Source organism: Emys orbicularis, chromosome 7 (assembly GCF_028017835.1).
Source record: "Emys orbicularis isolate rEmyOrb1 chromosome 7, rEmyOrb1.hap1, whole genome shotgun sequence".
NCBI classification, from domain to species: domain Eukaryota; kingdom Metazoa; phylum Chordata; order Testudines; family Emydidae; genus Emys; species Emys orbicularis.
In genome coordinates, this window is record NC_088689.1 from 15052342 (window position 1) to 15078021 (window position 25680).

A 25680-nucleotide genomic window follows, 5' to 3' on the forward strand; every position below is an offset into this window, starting at 1 on the left:
TCCCCAGGCATGCAGAAGTGAAGTGAGGCAGTGAAATTGGCACAGTTCTGCTGTGCTAGAGAGGTGGCTGGTTCTGGATCTGGGCAGCCAACCAGGGGGCTGCACAGCCTCTGTGTCTCATAGAGGCCTGCTCTGGGTGAACTCCCTACATAGCTGTGCATGGTGTTGATGAGAAATAGCCAGAGGATCCAAGATCTACTCAAAACAGATGCCAGAGTGTCTTGGTTTGGGCACTGGGAAGTGGATCTGGCATGTAGTTATCCTGACATCTGCCTATCTTGCTTTTTTATGTACTAATCTAGAAATTAGATACATGCCAAACTCCACAAGAGGATAAACCCAGTTGAAATCTAAGGGAGACATACGGTTATCCTGCATTCTTGATTATGTTCAAAAAGTCACTGCTCTTCCTAGCCCATACCCTGGGCATCATCTTTGACTTCGACTCCTCTCTAGCTCCTCATATCCAGGTTGTATCTACTTCTTGCAGATTCTTTCTGTATAATCTCTCTAAGATACGGCCTTTCCTATCCATCCACACAGCTAAAGCTCTCATCCAGGCTCTCATCATCTTGTGTCTCGATTACTGCAACATCCTTTTCTCCGACCTTGACAAATGCCATCTTGCCCTACTCTTAGCCATTCAGAATGCTACTACAAAGATCATTCTCCTAGCCCATCATTTTGACCACGTCGCCCCTCTCTTGGCATGCCTCCAGTGGCTTCCTCTTCTCTGTCATATCAACCATAAGCTACTTGTCTTTGCTTTCAAGGCTTTTCATGGCCTACCCCCATTTTACCTATCGCTCATTCAGTATCAAAAAGTTGACTACCTGCCTACGATCAGCCCATGAGGCCAGCCTCCATCGCCCATTTGTTAAATTGTCAAACAAGCACCTTCAGGCTTTTTCCCATGCTTGGAAACATCAACAAAGCCAGTTCATTGTTCTACTTCAGATCCCTCCTTAAAACTCTCCTTTGCCATGAGGCCTCCAAAAATAACCTTGACAATGACTTAGGCTGTTGGTGTGTGGAAACAACTGCCTATCATGGTGATAAGTATTGTTTTATTGTTTTCTTGTACTCCCCCAGTAGTCGGTCTACATCCATCTGTTCTCTTTTGTCTTATATTTGGATTGTATGTTCTTTGGGTCAAGGGCTATCTTTTTGTTCTGTGTTGCACAGCACCTACCACAAGGGGGTGCTGGTCCATGACTGGGGCTTCTAGGTGCTACAGTAATCAAGTTATAATAAACAGTAATCTCAACAATAATCAAACGTCATTTCCAGAGTGGCCCAGTTTCCTCTATACTTGCCTGCAAAACGGAAACGATAACGCAAGTGTCTGTTTCAGTGGTGATCAGTCCCTATGTTCACATAAGGCTCCCTGAAAAATGATTCTTCTTATCCAGTGGGCAGGGCCGGCGCAACCCATTAGGCGACCTAGGCGGTCGCCTAGGGCGCTAACAATTGGGGGGCGGTGACCGCAGCGGCTGGATCTTCGGCTGCCCCGGTCATCATCGGTATTTCGGGGGCGGGACCTTCTGCCGCCTAGGGCAGCAAAAAAGCTGGCGGCGCTCCTGCCAGTGGGGGATATATTTATGAGTTCTACCATTTAAACAAAAGCACTTCATAAATGCCATCAAGGTGGGAGGCAATAAGCATAAATGTAACTGCACATTGCTTCAAATGATTAGACTGTATGTTCCTGGGGAGGAAAAAACCACTGGGAGAGACCCTAAGGTGGAGTAAATTGCAATGGGGCTATGACAATTTATGAGGATCTGCCTCATACAGCATATTAATAGTTGGTTGACTCCTATAGGCATTGTCAGGCCATTAATGAAATGGATGTTATTAAAACCTTAATCTGTAGTGGGGGTAAAACCTTGAGGTGTGCACGTATTTGGTGTCAGAATTTCAAACAGGAGTTCCCAGGCACCCTCTCCAGAACATCACTGCTCCATTTATTTACTTCTTTTAACAGAGTTTTAATTAACAGTTATAAAATAGTTATAACCTAGAAATGAAGGTTTCTTTATGAAATGGCACATTACAAAGATTGATTTAACTGGGCCAGACCAGTGACACTCAGTGATGCAGGAGCCAAATTAGCAATCAACATTACCCAAAAGAGCCAAAGTAGTGTGAATTCATTGTTTCATTTACTATAGTACTATTCATATTTAAGCAGTATGACAGGGGAAATATTGTAAGTAAGTCAATAATTTAGTGCAAGTTGATAACTTAATTGGTCGGTAACATAGTAAAAGCATCCTGATTGGTTAATAATTAAATTACACAGTGTTTTAATATCATGGGCTGCAAAGAGCTGCAGGAGACTCAATGAAGAGCCACTTGTGGCTCACAGGCTGCAGTCTGAGTGTCACTGGGCCAGACCCTCAGCCTGTGTAAATTGGTGTAGCTTCACTGAAGTCAATGGAACTTCACTGATTTACAGTGGCTGAGGATCTGACCCAGTAACTTTATCAGGGCTCTTGAACAGTTAGGTTGGTTGGTTTATATTCGGTTACACTGGCTTTTGTGTTGCTGTTCTGGTGAAGTGAAATCGGTGGCTCTCGCTCCGAGTAGTCTGTTTTCTTGCTGGTGCTATTTGGGAGGGAGGCTTTTATCGAGTTTGAAACCATGCATTCCTTAAGCACCCTCTTGTGGTAATTTTAAGTGATTGAACTCTGAGCTTTTACCATACATACTGGGCCAGATTTTTCAAGTGCTCAGAACCCACAATTCAGGCAAGATTTTCAGAAGCACTCAAGCTCCCACGTATAGACCTAAATAAGGGTCAGATTTTCAAAAGTGCTCCACAACCAGCAGTTCCCCATTGCAACACGCCTGGCCGGCTTGCAAAAAAGCTCCACACAGAAACTGTGAAGCTCTTTAGAAACATCTGCCCACTTATTCTTATTATTTGTAATGTGTCATGGGATTCACTCCACTCACTGTGGTGACACCTCTTTTTGGCTCCTCTCAGTATTAGCTCACCACTGGTTTAATGCCTCCTTTTGTGGTTTCTCAGCCCCCTTGTCCCGATCTCTCACTTGACAGCCTTTCTCATACTCTATGAGCTACAGCACTTGCTTTTCATGGCTTGGCCCCCGCTCCCCCTTCAGGGTATCAAAGTCTCTCTAACCCAACTGCCTCAGTCAGTCTTCAAAGTCCACTGCCCAGTCCATGTCATTCCCACAGCGGTACGTAGGGGAACCCAAGCCTGCCCTCTACACTGGGTTCCAGCCTAGAGACCCTACAATCAGCAGCTAAGGCCCACACAGCCTCACCCTTGCTGCTGTATTCCCTAGGCTTCTTCCTCCTCCTTTCTCTCAGCACACACACACACACCCTCTTTCTGTGCTCTTCTTTCTGGTTTTATACAAGCCCAGCCTCTTCCTACCCAGCTGGGCTTCAGGTTCAGTTAGGGTTGTATAATGAGCCTACACCTCACCAAGGTGCAGCCCATCCTGTCAAATAGCCTCTTCTTGAGCCATTTTCTCAGTCATGGATCAGGACTCCCATTGTGTTCGATGCTGAACAAACACAGAACAAAGAGACAGTCTCTGCCCCAAAGAGTTTACAGTCTAAGTTATTTCATTACCTAAATAGGAGCAGGGCTCTTTGGAAAGTCTGGCCCAGAGATCTGAAATCCGCTTTTCTATAGTTACATGTGACTATCTTTGACTAACCTGCAAAAGAGTTGGATCCAGCAAAAAACATTTGCAGCCTTCCAAGCCCCACAAGTCCTTGAAGGCCGTGGATGTGGATGCTGTGGCAGACAAACCTGTTCAAAGACCCTGAAAGACCAGAAACTACAAACAAATCAGTTCTGTGAGTGTGAGCTATGGAAGTGGGTAGGCAATAGACAGTTCATGCAAATAACCTCCCTGCCTCCCACACTCAGCTACTTGTGTGGGTTTATTTACCCCTCTGGAAATACATCATAGAAACAATTTCAGAGGCAATTAAAAAATAAAAAAGCCCGACAACAGGCTGGTACTTTCTTGGGAGAATCCCTCTCTACATTAACTCTTCAGTAAAATGCAGGGGGTTGGTTTGTTTTAAGAAGATGTTTGAAGTCCTTGAAATTATTTTTGATCACCTTTAATTGTGGGCAGAGGATTACACACCCACCCTCTATAATGCAGCAGAGAAGAGCACATTTGTGTGCTGGGATAGCCAAAGTAAGAGAGAAGTAAAGCAGAGAACAGGAATGTTGTTTGAGTGGTGAGTTTATAATCAATATTCCCACTAGGCCTTTATAGAAAAAGGGCAAACCGTGCTCTCTCTTCTCTCATTACATTGGGTTGAATGAGTTTAAATGAATGAAGAATCTGGTCAAATTCTGCTACAAATTGACCACTTCTGCAGTAGTTCTCAGGACAGTGCTTAACATAAATGAGGCTGCATATTTCTGCTGTTAGAGGTGTGCCTAAAATGAGTGCTCAATCACAGATTAATGAACAAAAATAATTATGGTACTTCGATGTGGGCAAACTAGCTCTCTAGTGGAATGGCTTGCTGAGCTAATTGCTTTCATTCATATAAACATCTGATGATACAGATGGAGATGGATAAAGTGTCTGTGTGCAGTAGTAAAGAAACCAACAAGGATGGTTCCTGCTGTCCCCCTTGCATGTTGATGTAGGCCCTCTGCATATTTTAAAATGGAGCTTAATTATACATTAAGCTGATGGTTTCAGGATGCTACAGCTTCTCTCTTTTTCCAACTCACACTGGGTGTAAGAAGCCTTTGTAAAATCATTTCATTTCCTATGAATGTATAAGACAGTGGCAACGAGAATTTAGGCAGGCATCCCTAAGATCAGAGACTCTCCGGGGCACCAGCCTCTACAGCTATAGAGAGTTCCACTCGCAGCAGAACTGGTGTGCAGGCAGGGACAGGGTTTGGGAAAGCCTCATAGGTGAAGTCTAAATCTGTTAGTCTTTAAGGTGCCACTGGACTCCTTGTTGTTTTTGTGGATACAGACTAACACGGCTACCCCCTGATACTTTCTACCATGTGTGTGGCACAGAGGCCAGCTGCATGGAGGCCCCTTGTATGCTACCATGGAGTGGGTGTTTGGGGACAGGTGGTGGCACTGTGTGGCTCTCCAGTCCTTTTCCACTCTGTGGGAGGGGTATATGGGTCACAGAGGCTGGAATAGTGGCTCTGTAGCATTCTTCCTCATTTGATCCCACAGAGATCCTGGGTACTCAGCCATGCATCAGACAAAAGATTTGGATCTTTCTGTCTATTTGTTCTGCATGCTCAAAGAATGGCACGCATAAGGATGGAATATATTTTCAGGAAGACACATGGAGAATTAACTATACAGCTCCCATGTCTATTAAGTATAGCGGTGACAGGTACCTCTCACTGAACTATGGAAATGTGCTCCTTAAAACACTGCTCTAAAGCACTTCCTAGCAATATGCAACTCTGCAGTTTCTGTGTAGGGCAACTTTAGAGAAATCAATCAATAAGAGACATCAATAATTCACCTAAAAGCAATATTCATAGAAGCATAACATTAAATGGAGACACTATAGGGTATAGCGGAATATTTTTCAAGTAGATATTCAGAAAGGAGGGGATCTGGTCTTCTTTTGATGAGACAGGAATTTTCACAGCAAGCTAGCACCTCAAGTGTTAAGAGTTTGGAAGCCCAGGTTTGTTGTGCTTCAATGGCTTAGCCTGACTTTGGATCAGATACTGGTAGTTGTACTGGGTGGCAGACGTGTTCAGATGCTATTTGGATCAGGGTCACCTCTCACATATCTATAAAATTGCGAAAGAGATGTGGGTGGGTGGACTGGTTGGTTTCAAGGCTGGAGCAGCCAAGCAGAAGTGGCCTGGGGCGTTCTGCCTGGGAAGGGCAGAGGAAGGCAGAATATCTTCGGTAGACAGAGGAGAAGCACACACCACCAGTGGCACTTAGTGCTGCCTTGAAAAGGTCCAGCATGGACTGCCCTGCTCTATCATCTCTATGTGCCTGGCTGCTAGCAGGTGTGCAGGATGGCAGGATCCTGACCATGCCCCTAGCCTGCACTCCCACAGGTTGCTGTAGTGAGTATTTTTTCTGTGTGCGCTGCTGGTGCACGGAAAGGCTTCCTGCACAAAAGCACATAGACTTTTAGTTTTAAGACTACCACACATCTTGTTTTGTAGGTAGATGGTCTTTTTGTCCTTGGGGATTTGTAAGGAAAGTTGGACATGTTTTGGGGTTCTTTTCCCTAGGGGTTTTTTGGCAACCAGCAACTTCCAGGGATGGCCTGCGTTGGCTGGTGGAGAGGATTCCTTTGATCTCCAGATTGACAACGTGGTAGTCCAGGCAGGAAAGTGGTGTGCTTCCCCATATTTCTGAGGCTAGTCTGTGACCATCCAGATGGCTGGAGGACTGAGGCAGCTTGCCATAGTGGCCAGGAAATCCTGGACCAGCATGATGTGGCACCGTACATCTAGATTTAGATGAGTGGCCGTGGAATAACTTTTTAAAGAAAAAATACAAAAACTGTAATCACCTGCAGCCACAGATTTTATGAACAGGTGGAAATGACATGAAATGGCAACAATATTCACAGAACAGCCAGCCACTGTTCTTTTTTCATTCAGATTTCAGTACTGCTGGGAGATTCGTTGTGGACAGTGGTTGCTTTTAATAGAGTCTCCCTTGACTTGAACCCACCACTTTTGCAGAAATACCACTGTTTCTGTGAAGAGTATACATAGCTATGTTCTCAGTCATAGTTGGTGGAGAGCAGGAAGATAGTTGGGGAGCAAACTCATATGGTGCTTCTAGATTCAGAAATGACAGCACCTGAGCTCCTGCATCCCATCACTAGCGACGTCATGAGCATTAACACAAGCAGAAGGTATATCGCAACTTCTTGCCCAATACCTCTGTACCTTCTTCCACACAGCCCTTATGCATGGGATGAATTGCTTGAGCTGATCTGCAAGGTTCCTTTATCCTGTCCACATTGAAGCCCCTCTTGAAGACTCACTTCTGCTGTGCTGCGTATGATGAATTGCAGTGACTTGAATAAAAATGGTCTATTGTTGGACCTCTATCTCCTTCTCTGTCTGTTTTTGGATTGTAAGCTCCTTTGAACAATGACCACCCAGTCTCGAATGTTTGGAAAGAGTCAAACACATCTTGGGCAGTGTCATAAATTAAAAAATGATAATAGTGTTAGAGGAATGTCTCACTCTTTACTATGAAACCAACCCATTCTTACGTACTGATGGCAGCTGCTTTTGCGGGGGATGAGAGTGCAAGCTCTTTGGGGCAGGGCCCATCATTTTGTTCTGTGGTTGTACAGCCCCTGGCACAATGGGGCTCCAATCCATGACTGGGGCTCCCAGGCCACTACTGCAATACAAATAAATAATAAGAATAAAATATTTTAATGCAAGCTAAGGCTTTTTACCCTATGGCTTAAAAAAAGAGAAAAGTTCCTTCCCTGTGTTTGAAACGAGCACTGACTTATCTAGTCAATAGAAATTAACCCTGTTACTGGCACGTGGCTTTATGGATAATCTCCTTTTAGGGTGAAGTTCAAGCTGCGCAGAAAGCCAGCACAAGCCCACACATCACTTAAGCCTGATTTTGAGGGCTCAAGTGGGACTGAACTGGTGCATAGGCCACATGCCAGGCCCTCTGCTAGGTTCACCATATAAAGCGGATACCCTTCATAATCCAATAGTCGGATGAGATGCTTTTCCATTAGTATCCAACATGCTGGGCATTAGGGGTGCTGTGATGCCCACAATATCCCTTGGGGATCCACCATATGCGTATTTATAATAGGCTAACAGCTAGTTGCTAATTTCTGTGGTTTGGGAATCTCACTTTAAAACTTCTTATGCTGATGGTGTCATATCAATAATAAGATGAATAATTAAAACCTTTCTAAGAGGTAGGGATAGATTTGTCCTTTTGAACCTAGGTTTTTGGCCAGGGGTCGGCAACGTTCGGCACGCGGCTCGCCAGGGTAAGCACCCTGGCGGGCCGGGCCAGTTTTATTTACCTGCTGACGCGGCAGGTTCGGCCGATCGCGGCCCCCACTGGCCGCGGTTCGCCGTCCCAGGCCAATGGGGGCGGCGAGAAGCAGCGTGAGCGAGCGATGTGCTGGCTGCGGCTTCTCGCCGCCCCCATTGGCCCGGGACAGCGAACCGCGGCCAGTGGGGGCCGCGATCGGCCGAACCTGCCGCGTCAGCAGGTAAATAAAACTGGCCCGGCCCGCCAGGGTGCTTACCCTGGCGAGCCGCGTGCCGAACGTTGCCGACCCGTTTTTGGCTAACCAAAGTCATGTAAAGTTGCCACCTCTGTTCTAACCAGGGCCGGCTCTAGGTTTTTTGCCGCCCCAAGCAAAAAAATTTTTGGCTGCCCCCCGTCCCAGCCCTGGGCTCCTCGCCGCACCCCCCTGCTGCCCCAACCCTGGGCTCTCCCCCACCACCTGCACCCCCCGCCCTGGGCTCTCCCCCCCCCGACCCGCACCCCCCTGCCGCCCCAGCCCTGGACTCTCACCCCCCCCACCCGCACCCCCCTGCCGCCCCAGCCCTGGGCTCTCCCCCACATACACACCCTGCCGCCCCAGCTCTGAGCTCCCCCCCACCCCCCCACCATTGCCCCCCCCACACACCTCCTGCCACCCCAGCCCTGGGCTCTCCCCCCCGGCCCTGCAGCCTCCTTCTGCCGCAGCCCTGGGTCACTGGTAACTCGCTCCCAGGGCCGGTCCTTCAGCAGGAATTTTGGATGTGCACAGAACACCGACAGGATTGGTTCCCATATGGTTACAGAACTGCAGTAAAGTGGAACAATTTTCAGCTTGTGTGATTGGAGGATATCTGGATGCATATTATAAGACTGTCCTACATAAATGAGGAAAAGTTGAGGTGCCTTTATTATTCTTTTGTTCCACTCTTTCTTTCTATGAGGAATTTGCCAATGCAATATCACTGTCTTCCTTTTAAACAAACAAACAAACAAACAAACAAAAGGCAATGGCTGTTGAAAATAGCAATTCCAGTCCTAATAACCACTGGGAAGCATTTCTTGCTCAATTTTATCCTATTTTTTCTACAGCAAGTTACAGTGGATCAGTATATTTGATTTGGGAGAAATGAAGTAACAGCTGACCAAACTGAGCTTGAGCACTCCTGAATTTTGAGATGTTCAAATCTGGAAGGCAGGTGCTGGGGGGGGCCTGTGGCTCCGCAGGGGAGCACGGCAGCATGTATGCAGCAGCGTGTCCGGCGCTGTGCGAAGCCAGACACGCTGATCTGAGTGGCACGGTAAAGGGGCTCGGGGGTTGGAGAAGGGGTAGGAGGTTCCGGGGGGGGGCAGTCAAGGGACAAGGAGAAAGGGGGGTTAGATGGGTCAGGGGTTTGAGGGGGCAGTCAGGGGACAGGCAGCAGTTGGATAGGCATGGGAGTCCCAGGGGTTTGTCAGTGGACAGGTAGGGGGTGGGGTCCTGGGGGGGAAGTTGTGGGGGGGTCTCAGGAGGGGGCAGTTGGGGACAAGGAGAAGGGAGGCTTAGATGGCGGTGGGGTCCCGGGAGGGGGCAATCAGGGGACAAGGACCAGTGGGGCTTAGATAGGGGGTGGAGTCCTGGGGGGCAGTTGAGGCAGGGATCCTGGGAGGGGATGAGCAGGGGACAGGGAGCAGGGGGTTGGATGGGTTGGGGTTTCTGTGGGGGGTAGTCGGAGGGAGTGGATGGTGGCAGGGTGGGGCTACCCTCCCCATGGAGTGTCCTATTTTTTGAATGGTAAAATATGGTATCCCTACTCACAGTGCAGCTCTCCATTCAAAGCAGGCTGCAGCATGAGGTCTCAGCTTCCTCACTCCCTCCCCCTCTTTCCTGTTGGTCGTGGCCAAGGGAATGCTGGGAAATGTAGTTCTTTCCCTGCTCCAGGGCTGGTTCTATAGGCAGGGAGCTAACCAAGGAACTACAGCTCCCAGGGTCCCCTGTTGGTTCTCAGCTCCCATGCTGGATCCCTGCCGCCCCTGCAAATGGGCTGCCCCAAGCACGTGCTTGCTTTGCTGGTGCCTAGAGCCGCCCCTGGTTCTAATAGCTTACTGCATATGTCAAAGTGCTGTACAAATGTTAATTCCAGAGAAACAACTTTCTGCTATCTTTGGGGGTGAGTATCTTTGTTATAAAATGAAACTGTTGGACTGAGCTAGCCTCATCTACACTAACATTCTGTTCACTGCATTAATTCTGCAGTGACTTGAGTATTAGTAGAACTATGTTACTCCCCTTTGTTTATTTGGAAACCCAGAGCTCCTGCATTGCTTCTCAGCAATGTTTTATTAGCAGAACCTTGGAGTGAGGTCTCGCATTCCAAACACTAAAATCAATGTATTGATCCATATGTTTGTAACAGTACCATGAAGCAAAATTAAACTATATTCATCCAAATAACTGAACCAAGTACACTTAGTAATGCTGTATCCTTTGCTTTGGTTTGTTTGCACCTCGTTACCTGCAATGGATCTTCCGTTCACTGGCAAGAATTGCTGCACTGAATCTGCCAATGGCAGATATTTCTGCTTCTTGAACTAATTCAGAAAGGGGTTCAAGTTAGTGAACAGAAAAGGCTGAAGATGAAGAAATTCTGTTGTTCCTGCCTAGGACTGACAGCGCCTCTGTCAGTCCTAGGCAGGAGGTGCTGTCTTAACTCAGGCGATTTGGGCATTGGGTGATGCAGGAGAGAAAGGGAAAAGTCCATCACACAACTCCTGTTTGCAGAAGCCTTGGGCTTCCCTTCAGCAGAGCAGTGCAATTATTTCAAAGAATTGGGGTGAGGAGACCGGGAGTGATAATGCATTAATGCAACAAGCTCGGTAACAAGGTGAGTGGTGGAGGGACAAGATTATGTTTTTCTCACCAATCCCACTCCAGTGGTTGCACCTATACTTCCCTCTGGCCTAATGCTATTTTTTGTAGGCTGCCTAAAGGCTTTTTACCTTGCCAGTGATTTCAGGGGCAGATGACTGACTAGCTTTCAGTGAACTACTCCCTTTCCCATTGTCTATTCATTGGGGGAGGAGGGCAAACTGGTTGGCATTTTCTGGGTGCACGTGGTCTGCCTCTCTCCCTCCCATTGCATCCTGCATGGTTGGGTAGCATGGGACTGTACATTGCTGCAGCTGGTAGAGAGCACGGAGCAGTACAGTTGGAACCAACAGCCAAGGAATCAACCGTGGGACCAGACCCAGGGGGCAGAAAAGACCCAGCAGAGAAGTCTAGGCCAGCACTGGGACTATGATAGTGGATGCCAAATGCAACAGAGACACTACTCATCACTCTAAGCTCACACTATAGAGAGACTGAGGCCTGGTCTACACTACCCGCCTGAATCGGCGGGTAGAAATCGATCTCTTGGGGATCGACTTATCGCGTCTCATCAGGACGCGACAATCGATCCCCGAATCGACGCGCTTACTCCACCAGCGGAGGTGGGAGTAAGCGCCGTCGACTGGGAGCCACGGCAGTCGATTTTGCCGCCGTCCTCACAACAGGGTAAGTCGGATCTGATACGTCGAATTCAGCTACGCTATTCTCGTAGCTGAATTTGCGTATCTTAAATCGACCCCCCCCTGTAGTGTAGATGTAGCCTGAGGCTGGAGCAAGTTGGATTTTGAATCGGTCCGTGGCTGATCAAGGTGATTGTTACTGATAAAACTGTCTGTACTGATAATGAAATTGGAATGATTCCTGGTTAAATTCCTGCCTCCCCAAAGCCAATAAGAGGGGTCTGCACTGCAACGGGGATCTGGTGCCCACTGTTAGTAAGGGGAGCCCCTGCTTGGCAAGAGGCATTTTCTGAGTGCATGTGGCCTACTTCCTCAACCTCTCTTTTTCAGACCTGGACCCAGAAATGTTCCCTTGGATCTTAATGCAGCTTCTGCTCCCGTGCATTTCATAGACTCAGATGTTATAAAGCCAGAAGGGACCTACGTGACCTCCTGCATAACATACAAACTTGATTTAAAAATTTCTAGTGATGGAGAATTCACCAGAACCCTTAGTAAGTTGTTCCAATGGTTAACCTTCACTGTTAAAAATTATACTTTATGTCTAGTCTAAGTTTGTCTAGCTTCAACTTCCAGCCATTGGATTTTGTTATACTTTTGTATGCTAAATTAATGGGCCCTGTAATATCAAATTTCAGTTCCTTGTGTAGCGAGACAAAAGGTGTGTTAGGGAATATCTTTTATTGGACAAGATTCTATTGGCAAGAGAGACAAGCTTTCGAGCCACCGAGAGCTCTTCTTCTGGAATTGGAAAGGTTCTCCCCTCCCACCTCATTTCTCTAATATCCTGGGACTGACACAGCTACAACGACAATGCATAGTTCTTCATGTAGGTAGTTATAAGCTGAGCAAGTCCCCCTTAACATGCTCTTTGTGAAGCTGTGACATAGAGGCCCATTGGTGCTAGCTGGCAAAGCATTCAGTGTCCTGTAACAGCAATTCCTAACTGGCCTGACAAACTCACTACACCAAGCACACCGCTTTCATAGTATTTAATTGATAAAGACTATTATGTAAGGTCTTAAATGAAAGTCAGTGCCACAGTGGTGATGAATATCCTTGTGAAATGTATGTACTGCTACTATGTAAGGAGTCATGTACATATACTGGCTATATGTTCCTAAGGTCTCTATTAAGGCAGAGTTGACAAACAGGTTTCTGCCAGATAAAGGAGGTTTATTCACCTTTCCTGACTGGTCAGTACATGAAGTAAGCATTGTAAGGTAACACAGTGGAAAGTCATTTACAATACATACAAAGACAACAGGAAGATGTGAAATCAACTGAAAAAAACAAGCGACAGGGGTTCTACTGTCTCTGAGGCCAGACAATGAACTTTTGGGATACAAGGCAGAGGCACAGAGACACCCCTTTATTCTGAACCTCAGAAGTAATTGGGCAGCGTGATTACATTAATGAAAACAGGATCTGAAACAGGCTCAGTTGAAACGCTGAAAAGGACATTTGGAGTGAGATCAACTTGAACTTCCCCATGCTGCGCACTGAGTGCTCGCTAATTAACTCCAGCAGTGGGAGTGGAGCCGAGATGGCGCTTGGCTGGTGGGGGTGAGGAGACAGCAGGGCCGAGGGGGAGCACCAGCCTCTGCCATGTGCAGCGCGCTGGGCCTGGCTTTGAACAAGGGCCCTGCAGGGGCTGCCTTTGCCCAGGCCTGTACTCTCTGCTCCCCTCTGGGGGCTGTGGTGCCAGGGAAACACTCCTCATCACTGCCCCGCCCTGGGCTGGTGCCTGCCCTGCCGGGGTCTGGAGCAGGTGTGTGCAGCGCCGGGGGGTGAAAATCGCATCAGGCTCTGAAAACCATGAGAGTGGCTGAAAAATGCCAGCTTGGAAATGCTAACGCACAGCTCGTCCCTCTGGGGCTGTGAGCTCGCCTGGCTCCAGCTTCACGTCCCAGCCCCCAGGGCTAAAACATATTAAAGTTTGAAATGGAAGCCAGGGTTCTCCCAGGATCTCCTAACTCCGGATGGATGGATCTAGACTGTTCTCAGTGGTACCAGATGACAGAACAAGGAGTAATGGTCTCAAGTTGCAGTGGAGGAGGTTTAGGTTGGATATCAGAAAAAAAAATTTCACTAGGAGGGTGGTGAAGCACTGGAATGGGTTACCTAGGGAGGTGGTAGAATCTCCTTCCTTAGAGGTTTTTAAGGTCAGGCTTGACGAAGCCCTGGCTGGGATGATTTAGTTAGGGATTGGTCCTGCTTTGAACAGGGAGTTGGACTAGATGACCTCCTGAGGTCCCTTCCAACCCTGATATTCTATGATTCTATTTAGAGAAAAGTTTAACCTGTTAAGTTTAGGCTCTAGGAATCATGTTATGAATTTGTTTTATACATAACCTTCTGTTTCCATTATCCTTACTCACTCTCTCTTAAATCTTAGCTAATAAACTTATGATTGTTTTCACTATAAATATACCTCAGTGCTGTGGTATTATATAAGGAGCTGGTTGAATCACACAAGTTAATGTGTACACTGTTCCTGTGGGGACAGCAGATCTGGTGTTACTGAGCGTGTTCAGTGGATAGGGGATGAATATTACAGGGGATTGCTTCAAAGTGGCTCAGGGACTAGGGTGCACCTATTGTTAATGTGCAAGATAAAGTAAGGGCAGGATAGCCCAGAGGAGAGTGTTTGGGTAGCTAACAAAGTGGAACTGTCAGGGACCTGACACTCAGTTAAGCACAAGCAAGTCTTTCTCTAGCCAGAGGCAAGGGAGTAACAAGCTGACTCCCAGTTCTGGGCATCCCAACAACCATCACATAAGCTAAACCGATTGAGCTCTATTAGTTTTTTACTGTAAGGCTTGTTTCTCATCCTTTAAATCATTATCATGGCTCTTCTCTGAACCCCCTCTAATTTATCAGAATCCTTCTTAAATTGTGGGCACTAAGAGTAGACACAGTATTCCAGTATCAGTCACACTTGTGTCAGATATAGAGTAACATATCCTCCCTACTCCTACTTGATATTCCCGTTTATACATCCAAGGATCACATTAGCCCTTTTGGCCACAGTATTGCTCATGTTCAGCTGATTATAGAGGCACTGCTTCCCTAGACAGAGTCTCCCATCTTGTAACTATGGCCTATATTCTTTCTTCCTATATGTATACATTTAGCCATATTAAAATGCTTGAGCCTGGTTTACCAAGCGATCCAGATAACTCTATCAGGTGACCTGTTCTCTTCATTATTTACCACTCCCTTAAGCTGTGTGTCATGTGCAAATTTTATCCGTGATAATTTTACGTTCTCTTCCAGGCCATTGCTAAAGCATAGAGCTGGGAACTGATCCTTGCAGGACACCAGAAGGAACACACCCATTCTGATTCTCTGTTTACAATTACATTTTGAGACTCATCAGTTAGCCAGTTTTTAAATCCATTTAATTTTTGCTTTGTTGATTTTGTATTGTTCTATTTTCTTAGCCAAAATGTTGTGTTGTACCAACTCTAATACCTTACAGAAGTCTATTACATCAACACTATTACCTTTATCAATCAAACTTGTAATCACATAAAATGTCAAGTTAGCCTGACAAGGTCTATTTTCCATAAACCCACATTTTAAAATGTCCGTACTGACTGGGCCTGACTACCCCAAAGTGCACTTCAGTATGCAGAGATATTCATACTCATGTGAGAATGGGGAGCACTGAATACTGCAGTGCATTTCCGAACAAAAACAAGCCAAATCCTCCAGTTGTTAGAACGGAATTCTGCAAGGTACTGAGTGCTTTCAATTTCCATTGATTTGAAAGTGCTTAGGTCTTTGCAGGACTAGGATCTCAGTCCTTACTCGCACACTATTCCCATTGGAGTCAATGCCTCATGCAAACTGTAGCAGAGTCATAATCTGTCCTTGGATAATTTCTATAAAATACTTACAAATACCTATCATTTGCATCAGACTTGTTGAAAAAGAAAAAGCTTGAACCTGGCTAGACATTGTGTTATGTGGACTTGGATAGTGGAGCATTTAATACTTGAAAGTTCAGTATATTGAATGTAATGGAGTTTGATTGAAGAGCATCTAAATAGCAGATCCGTTGACAAAATAATGGACGGTTATATGCAGGAAGAGTTATCATTGATTATCTAAAAGCCTCTCTGTGTACAAAGAAAGGACTTTCTAATTTGAACTTTTGTAATCAAAGAAAACCAGATGAACTACAAATGGTAATATACATTTATTGGTATTGGATTAATTAAATCTTGCAGGTTTGCCCAAAAACCTTTTCAAGTGTCATCTCTAGAGCAATGTGTATTTGCACTAATGAAAGAAATGGAATTCAGAAATGGCCTTTAGGAAATGCGTAAGTTGTGCAGTCCATTAATATGAACAGGAAATGCAGACTGCAAAAATCTCTCTCAGTGCTAGTAGCATTAACTCAATTTGGACTAGCTTGTAGTTATCACAGTTTGCTTTTAAGCATTTGAGCCCAAATATGTAACACAGTGACAGTGGGAAATGCTTTAGATTAAGCAGCTAATGTAAAAATCATTTACTGAATATATTTTTATCAAATTCTCTCTTTGCTGCAAGCTCCGAGCTTGATACTTCAAGTGGCTGAGGATGTCCTGGGAATTGTGAAGACATCTTTGGTCCTACTGAATATCAATGGGACTGAAGGATTCAGCACACCTTATAGGACTGAGGCTGAAATTTGAGAAGCAGGTGACAAAATCATAGAATCACAGAAGATGATATGATTGGAAGAGACCTCAGGAAGTCATCTAGTCCCTAGGACAAGTCATGCCACCACTATGATTACAATCCTGTGATGTGAAAATGCGGTAGGCTTTCTTGCTAATTAACACTGAACTACAAAATATACACAGGAGCAATTTTCAAGTGTTTTAAGGGTGCATTTGTGTAAGACCAAAAAGAGCAGATTAAACAGCAAAAAGGATTTCTAGGTCTGTCATAACTATAAAGGGAAGGGTAACAGCCCTCCTGTGTACAGTACTATAAAATCCCTCCTGGCCAGAGACTCCAAAATCCTTTTACCTGTAAAGGGTTAAGAAGCTCAGGTAACCTGGCTGACACCTGACCCAAAGGACCAATAAGGGGACAAGATACTTTCAAATCTTGGTGGGGGGAAGGCTTTTGTTTGTGCTCTTTGTTTTGGGGGTGGTTCGCTCTTGGGACTGAGAGGGACCAGACATCAATCCAGGCTCTCCAAATCTTTCTGAACAAGTCTCTCATATTTCCAACTTGTAAGTAAACAGCCAGGCAAGGCGTGTTAGTTTTTATCTTTGTTTTCTCAACTTGTAAATGTACCTTTTTGCTAGAGTGTTTATCTCTGTTTGCTGTAACTTTGAACCTAAGGCTAGAGGGGATTCCTCTGGGCTCTTTAAGTTTGATTACCCTGTAAAGTTATTTTCCATCCTGATTTTACAGAGATGATTTTTACCTTTTTCTTTAATTAAAAGTCTTCTTTTTAAGAACCTGATTGATTTTTCCTTGTTTTTAGATCCAAGGGGGTTGGATCTTGATCCACCAGGAGTTGGTGGGAGGAAGGAGGGGGATGGTTAATTTCTCCTTGTTTTAAGATCCAAGAGGTTTGGATCTGTATTCACCAGGGAATTGGTGAAGAGTCTCTCAAGGCTACCCAGGGAAGGGAATTAGCATTTTGGGAGTGGTGGCAGCGGACCAGATCTAAGCTGGTAGTTAAGCTTAGAAGTTGTCATGCAGGCCCCCACATTTGTACCCTAAAGTTCAAAGTGGGGAAGCAGCCTTGACAAGGTCTATTGCCTAAAAATGATATACTGGTCCAGTGAAAAATAAATAAATAACAGTCAGTCATGTAGTCTGTCGTACCAGGGACTAAGCCTTGAAGAGCCAGCTGAAGATCAGAATGCAGCTCCCAGTCCCTGCTTCCCTAGCAGATGGGCCAAGCTGGGATGAACACACCACACCTTGGACCTCCACAACGGACCACAACCGAGGAGCTAGCTTACAGATTTTAAGGCCAAAAGGAATCATTATGATCAGCTAGTCTGCTCTCCTTCATAGCAAAGGCCATAACATTTCAGCAGCTGCTAGCTCAGTATCTTGTGGGGGTACTAGAGGATTTCCAGGCTTTGTTTAAAGCCTTACAAGAGATGGAGAATTTACCACATCCTTTGTAGCCTGTTCTAGTTACCCTCACTGTTAAAAATAGCAAAGGACAGTGACAGTGCTCATCACTTTCAGTGTCTCAGAATGAGGGATAAGAGTGAGAGTTTTGGTTTTGAAGGTTAGATGTGCTTCCAGAAAAGTCACTAGCATGGGGCTAAAAATTGGGCAAGAATTGGGCAAGGACTTCATGGTTTGGCCTCATAGACAAAATCCTTTACAGTTAAAGAAAACAACCAATATAAGGTGGCCTAGACAGCAGCTTAATGCATCAGTAGGAGAGATGCACTTATTCTGCAGCCCTGCCGGAATGACCCTTAGTACAATGGTAGAATCCCAGCACTGTCTGCCTCTGATAAATTATAGGTCTCTCCCCTTCATTCCTGGTGGAATGTCCCATATCACATACATGTCCTTTATTTAGTCTCTAAGGTGCCACAAGTACTCCTGTTCTTTGTGTGGATACAGACTAACACGGCTGCTACTCTGAAACCTTTATTTACACTGTGCATCTTTTCATCTGTTACTGGGAAATTTGCTTCCATTGTGCCAATGAAAAACAAAAACTGAAGTTCAGTACAAGAAACTTTAAACTGCAATTTAGTCCAGTAGAGACATACAGTAGCTGGTCATCTGTGTGCATTACAGCTCTCCCTGATCAATAGTAATTCAGTGCTATAGCATGCTGTATCATCATCTGACAGATATTTTAAGACTTGATTAGTCTTAGGCTCTTTCCAGGGCCCATTGGGACACTACTACAGTGTTCAGTTATAAAGTCCTCCTTCTGAAAGCATGAAACAGAGGATTTCTCATTTCCCAGCTAGGAGAAGCTTCACTGAAATGCCAGAGATTTCTCACTTCCCTGTTTCTAAAACCTCTAGCTGATTTTTTCCGAACGGAGTCTTGAGGATGGAACTCAGATCTCGTCCCCAGCAAGACAAAAAGATGTGCACAAAAGTGTTTTGGGTGGTGTTTCCTCATGCCTGCTTCATCTCTTCTTTAGTGATCTATGCTTTTCTGGGGGCTGTCATGTTTTCTCACATTGAGGGTAACAGAAATTGCAATGAAAGTAAAGACTATAAGGATTTTATGCTGAATCTGTGGAACCTCTCACAAAATTTTACAGGTATGTGCAGTAATAGAAAAATGACTTTGCTTACAGGGTATTACTGATCCCCTTGTCATTCAATTTAGATCTCTTAACTTGTGACTATATACTTCAAAATAATGAAGGGTAAGCTTGGAAGCAGCTTTTCCTTATGTTTAGAGTGTATTTATTTGCTTTAATTATGATTTCCAGGCTGTAAACTTCCACGATCCCTATGTGAATGTTTGACCAGATTTTTGTAGTGCTTATCTACTTCTCTTTTTCTTGCATCACTGGAAAGATTTAAAGTTACCCTGGGTAGCAAAACAGTGACTGAGATTGCTTAGCTATTGTAACAAGCTCAGTTCATCCCTCATGGGGGTCTCCGTTAGTCACCTAGCAATAGGAGGTCAGCCTACTGCCTTACAAAACAAAAACATAACAGTTCAGAGAGCCAAAGAAAAGCTGGATCCTAGTAATTATTTATGTGAAGGATGGGTCCAAGTACAGGGGATATAATGTCAGGATGGCAAAGAAAGAGAGGGTGGTGGGGACTGGGGTGGTAGCACTTATTCATTGTCTACAGCAGACTAAATAGATAAAAGAGCTTTTAGTGAATGGTCACTGGCTCTTTCTGAGGGCTTGTCTACACTTAAAAATTTACCAAAATAGCAACTCCAGAATAATTATTCCAGATGAGTTATTTATTTCAGTATAAACCCTCTGTGGACACTTATTCCAGAATACGAGTGCCTTTTTTCAACTGAGCTTACTGTGTTTTGGAAGTGATTTTTATCAGGGAGGGATTACAGGGGGTAAGTCACACTCCAAAGATGCCTATATGTGCAGGCTATAGGAGTAGCTGCTAGAAATAATGCATTTGGTATTTATCCACAGGTAGGGGCCATGGGTCTCAGCAGTAGACCACAAATGGAGACTTTTCTGTTTATCTTCTGATTACAAATTGTTCTACTTTCTTAAGTAAAAGACCATGCTGGTTGCACCTCTTTTCCCTCTTACCGCCGTCTCCCCCCAGTTCAGTTATTCAACCAGAAGAAGAATAAACCAGGTACCTAAAAGAAAAGAGCTGGATGTCATGAAAGACAGAGGTCAAATTTTGTGTCATTCTCTCTTTGGTATATCGTCTATCTTTCTCTTTTTAAAAATTACCCAGTTTCTTTGTCCTCATTTTTTAATGCTTTCACCCATCAGCCCACCCTCCTCTGTTTCTTCACCACAGCTACTAGCCTGACTCTACTTACAACATGGGCAAAGATAGGTTTGTGTGTGGATATGTTCTTCTTTTAAAGTAACAGAGCCAGATCCTCAGCCGGCATAATGGAGTTAGGCTGATTTACAGCAGCTGATGGTGTGGCCCAGAGTCTTGAAGCAGTTACCACATGCTATTTTGTTATTGTAACAGAAAATATGACAGAAAACGAGAAGATATTTAAGAAAAGAGTCCATGACCTGTTTATCAAAGCTAAGTTGGAATGGTTTGCCGATCCAAAAGAACAATGGTCTTTCCTTGGGTCTCTCTTTTTCTGCTGTACTGTGTTCACAACAGTGGGTAAGTTCTGAGGTAAAGTACACTTAACATTTGATGCTAATCACTGCATTTAACTCATGGGTTTCATCCAATGAATTCACAAAGGAACAACCTATATTTGTAGTGAGTAGTTTGGGTTAAAATGTTATCCAGTGCTCTGTATACCAGTATATTCTAATGCATTTTAGCACTTAGATTGTTGTAATTGCACATGCAAATTAGATGCTCAGGTGCATGCACACATGGTCATCATGACCTAATGCAACTTTTTTGTAAAAAAGAACAAACAGGTTTTCTCTATTGTTTTGGTTCAAAATGTGCTCTTGCCCTCCCCACTGTTGTGTATTATGCTGGGTGTTGCCCTCCACCAGAGAGGTGGTGATCTGATTTTAAAGAGCTTCACAGTTGTTTAGGTTGAAAAGTGTGTTATAAATATAAGGCATTATAATTAATTCTTTCTTATGTATCCACCGAGGCATATTGAGAATGGCTAGTCAAGCTTCTATAAAGTACTCCTGAAATTTTCCATTCTGGCTCCAGGTGTAGACAGATGACCTAGATACAAACAAAAATGACCTGTTCTAGTCCCTTCTCTACAACACTATGGGGTGCTACTTTCCATGTGCTTCTGCTGTTCTTCTTGACACCAGTCTCACCCGTTGGCAAGCGCAGGCAGTGACTAAGTCTTCCACATAGAACCACTCAGTTAGAACGTGCATGCCTGAGACAATGACCAACACCACCTTTTGTGAGGGAAGGTCAGGAGGCAGCAAGCAGCAATCCAGAGAGGCTAACAAGGAAAGGGACAGAGATAGAAGATTTCTAGGGTGGACGTGTGTTTTTTTTAAAGACGGTAACATAGTCAGATATCCAGCTGAAACCTGTATTTATTCAACTGACCAAAATTCAGTTAAACTAAATATGGGTATGAAAAGTTATCTGACATAATCCTTCAGCATAAGATATGACAGAATCCACAGTTTTCAAACAACATGCACACACTCATGCCTCTAAAAGTGCTTGGACTCAGAATTCATTCTCCTATATAACCTCAGCTATACTCCTCCCTATTCAATTCTGCTATTAAGAAATCAGTTTCAAGATCTCAAGTTGCGTGGTTAAAGTCTCCTTCCCACTCCTTAGACTACTTTCTTTGGTTACCCCTTTCTGCCCTTCCATGGCTGTTAATCTTCCTCTTTGTTACATTAAAAAAAAAATCCATCTGTTTTCTTTACAGCATAGAACCAGCATGTAATCACACCAGGGTGGTTATTATACATGGAATATCCTGCACCATTGGTTTTCTAGATATGACTGAACTACCCTACAAGTACCTCTGCTTATGTAGGCAGCGGACAAGCTACAACCAGAGTGGGTGTGTCTACATCTGCACCTTTTCTTATGGGACTTCTGTGAGAGAGGCATCAGGATTTTATTTATTTATTTTACTGACTCAGGCAAAATCCCCCCTGACTACAATATAAGAGCTGATTTGTGGAATGGGTCTACATGGAAGTTTGGTTCTCTTTCATCTCTGCAATTTCATGTTCTTCCACATATAATATTTTGCTATTGCAAATGATTTAAAAAGGAAGACAAACCGTAGTTAAAACTAGAAACCATTAATTTCAATGGGGAGTTTTGCTTGAGTAAGGACCAAAGGATCCGTATGGACACATTTTGCTTAAACATCAAACCAAATTGGCTAAGGATATAATCTAGTAAGTGCTGTGGCTGATGCTATTTTGGGGGGGAGTGCAAAGAGGGTCTCACACTAGGAATGCAAAATAGTTTCCTCTGTGGTGAAAAATGAGGAAGAATAGGTAGCAGGTGCTAGTAAGTAGTAGTAAATATTTATGACAGGTAAATGTGTCCAAATCTCTTACGTGATTTAGGACCTTAAGTCTTATTTTCAGAAGTGAGTTAGTCACTTAGAAGCACTCCTACTCCCCTCCTATGTGCTTGATCCAAAATAAGCCCTATTTGTTGACCTTCCCAGGAAGCTATAAACCACATCTGTTTGCTTAGGCTCTTTGGAAGGCCTAAGATGCTTGGGGGTCTAGAGGAGGTGAGGAGCCAGGGATATTCATTTTTGTTGTTGATTGAGAGCCATTTGTGTGGGGTGAGATCAGCTGTTGATTTGTTATTTGGCTGGATTATATCTGTAATAAATGTTAAAGCAACTATAACCTGTGATAGGCACTTTCATGTATATGAATCAAAAGGAAAAAAGAAATCACTCTCCACATATTAATTACAGTAATTAATCCTCACCACTTACCTCTGCAGAGTAATAATTAGCATCCCCATTTCACAGATGTGGGAATGGAGACACACAGGATAAATAAACTGCCAAAGGCCACATACTGAGTTAGTGGCAGAGGCTGGATTAGAACATAAGGACTATAACTATCTTTAGTAAGAATGAAGGTGACTTGGCAATTATACTCCAGTATTTGGTTTAATAATCTTAAAGACAGACCCCAAAATCGTCTAAGAGGAAACAGTGTTGACTAAGGAAGAGAAAAGCATTTTTTAAAAAGGATTCTTTATGCCTTTTTGGAGGACAGAGAACTTCCATTAAAAACTTTAATACAATTTCTCTCTGTTATCTTTTCCCTAATGGAAATGCATTAATTTAGGGTTAGGATTTTAACTTCACATCCAAAGAAGCAATGGCATAACTGCAGAAAAGGAGTCCTATGTCCTAATTTAATTTGCAGTTGAATATCTTACACTACCATTTTGTTACTTAAATTGATCATTTGGCAATGGAAGTCTGGTAATATTTTTGCATTAGTTGCATTTGATATCGGTACTTTTTAGATCACTAGAGTAAAGTGTTATTGGTTTCCAGCCATGCTCTTCAATGGAGAAAATGTGTGTCCCCTAAAGCCCAGTTTTACAACTCTCCATATGTCAAATGCAACTCCTGCCATTAAAATCAGATCTAACAAACTGTAAATAGTTTCAAATCATTGACAGTGACAATTATGATCAACAATGGCCCCGAGTCATAAGGTTTGAGGGTGTTGGGATTCATTGTTCCAAGCTATTAAACAGAATAACCAGTTGCAAAAATTCAGATTAGAATCCAGATCTGAATTTACCAAAATACAGGGAGTTTTGATCTGGTGTTCCATTCTGGGTCAATTTCTACATATGAGTTACCACATGCAAAAAACTCTCTGCTTTCAGGTAAGTTTTATGGTTTGTGCATATGCTCTTTCAGAAGGAATACAGTGAAGGTCCTTCTGCTCCAAGTCACACCCATGTACAAAGCCCCCAGCCTAAGAAGTTTTAAAAAGGATTGAGATAAATGTTAAAAAAAAAAAAAAAAAGACCACACAGACTAGTGACTAAAATATCACCACACAAACTATTGACTTAAAACTGTATTAAAAGTTCAATGTTTTGAATACAAAATAAATTGCAGTGTTCTATTTTTATTTTGTTTTTAGGTTATGGCCATAGCTACCCCGTAACAAAGGTTGGAAAATATCTGTGTATGCTATATGCATTATTTGGCATACCTCTGATGTTCTTGGTTCTGACAGACCTGGGAGACATCCTTGCAACTATCTTATCCAAGTCTTACAATAAATGTAGGAAACTTAATTCAAAAATGTTAGCCTCTAAACCAGCTAAACTGTGTTCTGGATGCGTCTGTAAGAAAAACAATGAGATAAAAACTGGATCATCATTGCTTATGCAACACAAAATAGTCATCCAGGAACCTTTAAGTATCACGGAAGTGCTGAAAAGCCAATCCTCTGTTAAAAGGAAGTCACTGCAATACCAGAATGCTGAAATATTTGAAATGCTAATTGCAAGAGAAAATCAATACCTTATGCCACCAAGAAATAACAAATTTGAAAGATGGAGTTCATGTCCCGAACTAGATTCAGGGAAGATGACCTGTGTCATCGAAAACTTTGGCAAAGAACTCGAAAAGCTAGATGTGCCCATCTTGCTAATGGCACTAATTGTCTTTGCATACATCTCCTGTGCAGCAGCTATTCTTCCAAAGTGGGAAAACCACATGGATTTCGAGGAGGCTTTCTATTTTTGTTTTATCACCTTGACAACAATTGGGTTTGGTGATATTCACTTGGAACATCCCAACTTTTTCTTGTTTTTTTCCCTCTATATTGTCATCGGTATGGAAATAGTCATCATTGCTTTTAAGCTGGGACAAGACCGATTGATTGGCTTGTACAAAAAGGTGATTTCATATGTTAGTAAGAAGACGTCAACACAGTATGAGAAGTATCCATGTAAAAAATAGCCATCATTTCTCCCAGTCACATTCATTGGCGAATGCAATCAGATGAAATTGTTAGTGCGTTTTCTTCTCCCTGATTTATGGAAGGCTTAGAGGGGGCCATATTTCCCCCTCATTTACATGAGCTCCGCTTGTTCTGAAATCAGTAGGAACATGCTGTAAACGGGTGGAAGGCCTCAGGAGAAAATAGACAGGTGCAGTCAGCAAAGGTTTTCCTCAAGGGATAAGATTTGTAACCAGAAAAAATAAAAAAACCCCACAACTAACATTTAAAAACCCCTCCCCGAGCCGGGAGTCAGCTCAGTCTTATAAGCCCTGGTAGTGGAGGTCTGTCTACACACAGCAGTCTCTCCTCTCTGCCGCCCAAAGTGTTAAATTATGGTTCTTCCCCACAGCACCTGCAGAAGCACAGCTAAGGCTAACCTCTTGTTCGCCAGGACCAGACAGTGGCCCTGTCCCCTGTTACACACACACCCACTTTTCAATGGCGGAACTTGGCCTGAGATAATTAAACAGAATTAAGGTATGCACCCAACTAGCTGTTCATTCATGATATTAACACATCTAAGTTTCTTAATGGTCAGTGTAATGTTAAAATTTAAAAAGGCCAAATTTTCTCAAACCCCCTCATCCTCTCCAGCTGTTTTGTAGTGTTCAGGCAGTGCAAAGCAAGCAGAAAACTGCTCTTAAATGGGTAGCTGTGGATAGGGTGACCAGACAGCAAGTGTGAAAACTTGGGACAGGGGGTGAGGGGTAATAGGAGCCTATATAAGACAAAGCCTGGGTGACACAAAGCCAGCCAGCATAGCTAGCCCACTTCCTGCCCCAGCACAGCAGGACTGGCGGGAGTACACTGGACTCTGGTGATCTCTGACTGACAAAGCAGCCATTAGGTGATCATTCTAGCTGATGTAACTAGTAGCAGTCTTAGGCTGCTCTAAGTTATGAATGGAGCCAAATGGGCTCTTGGCTGGCCCCAGGATCAGAGAAGTGGGAAAAATGGCTTAGCCACCTTTATCCCCTCATTCACTGCTCAGCCAGACCTGAGGATCTAGCCCAA

The 25680-nt window shown here is 44.0% G+C and overlaps 1 protein-coding gene across 1 annotated transcript; it reads left to right on the forward strand.

The window, feature by feature from the left end:
• The first annotated feature begins 18608 nt into the window (after nucleotides 1-18608).
• KCNK18 (potassium two pore domain channel subfamily K member 18) lies at nucleotides 18609-24623 on the forward strand. The gene is made up of 3 exons (XM_065407574.1): nucleotides 18609-18825; nucleotides 20210-20356; nucleotides 23797-24623. Exons 1-3 carry the CDS (start codon nucleotides 18609-18611, stop codon nucleotides 24621-24623), a joined length of 1191 nt encoding a protein of 396 aa, XP_065263646.1.
• The last annotated feature ends 1057 nt before the right edge of the window (nucleotides 24624-25680 follow it).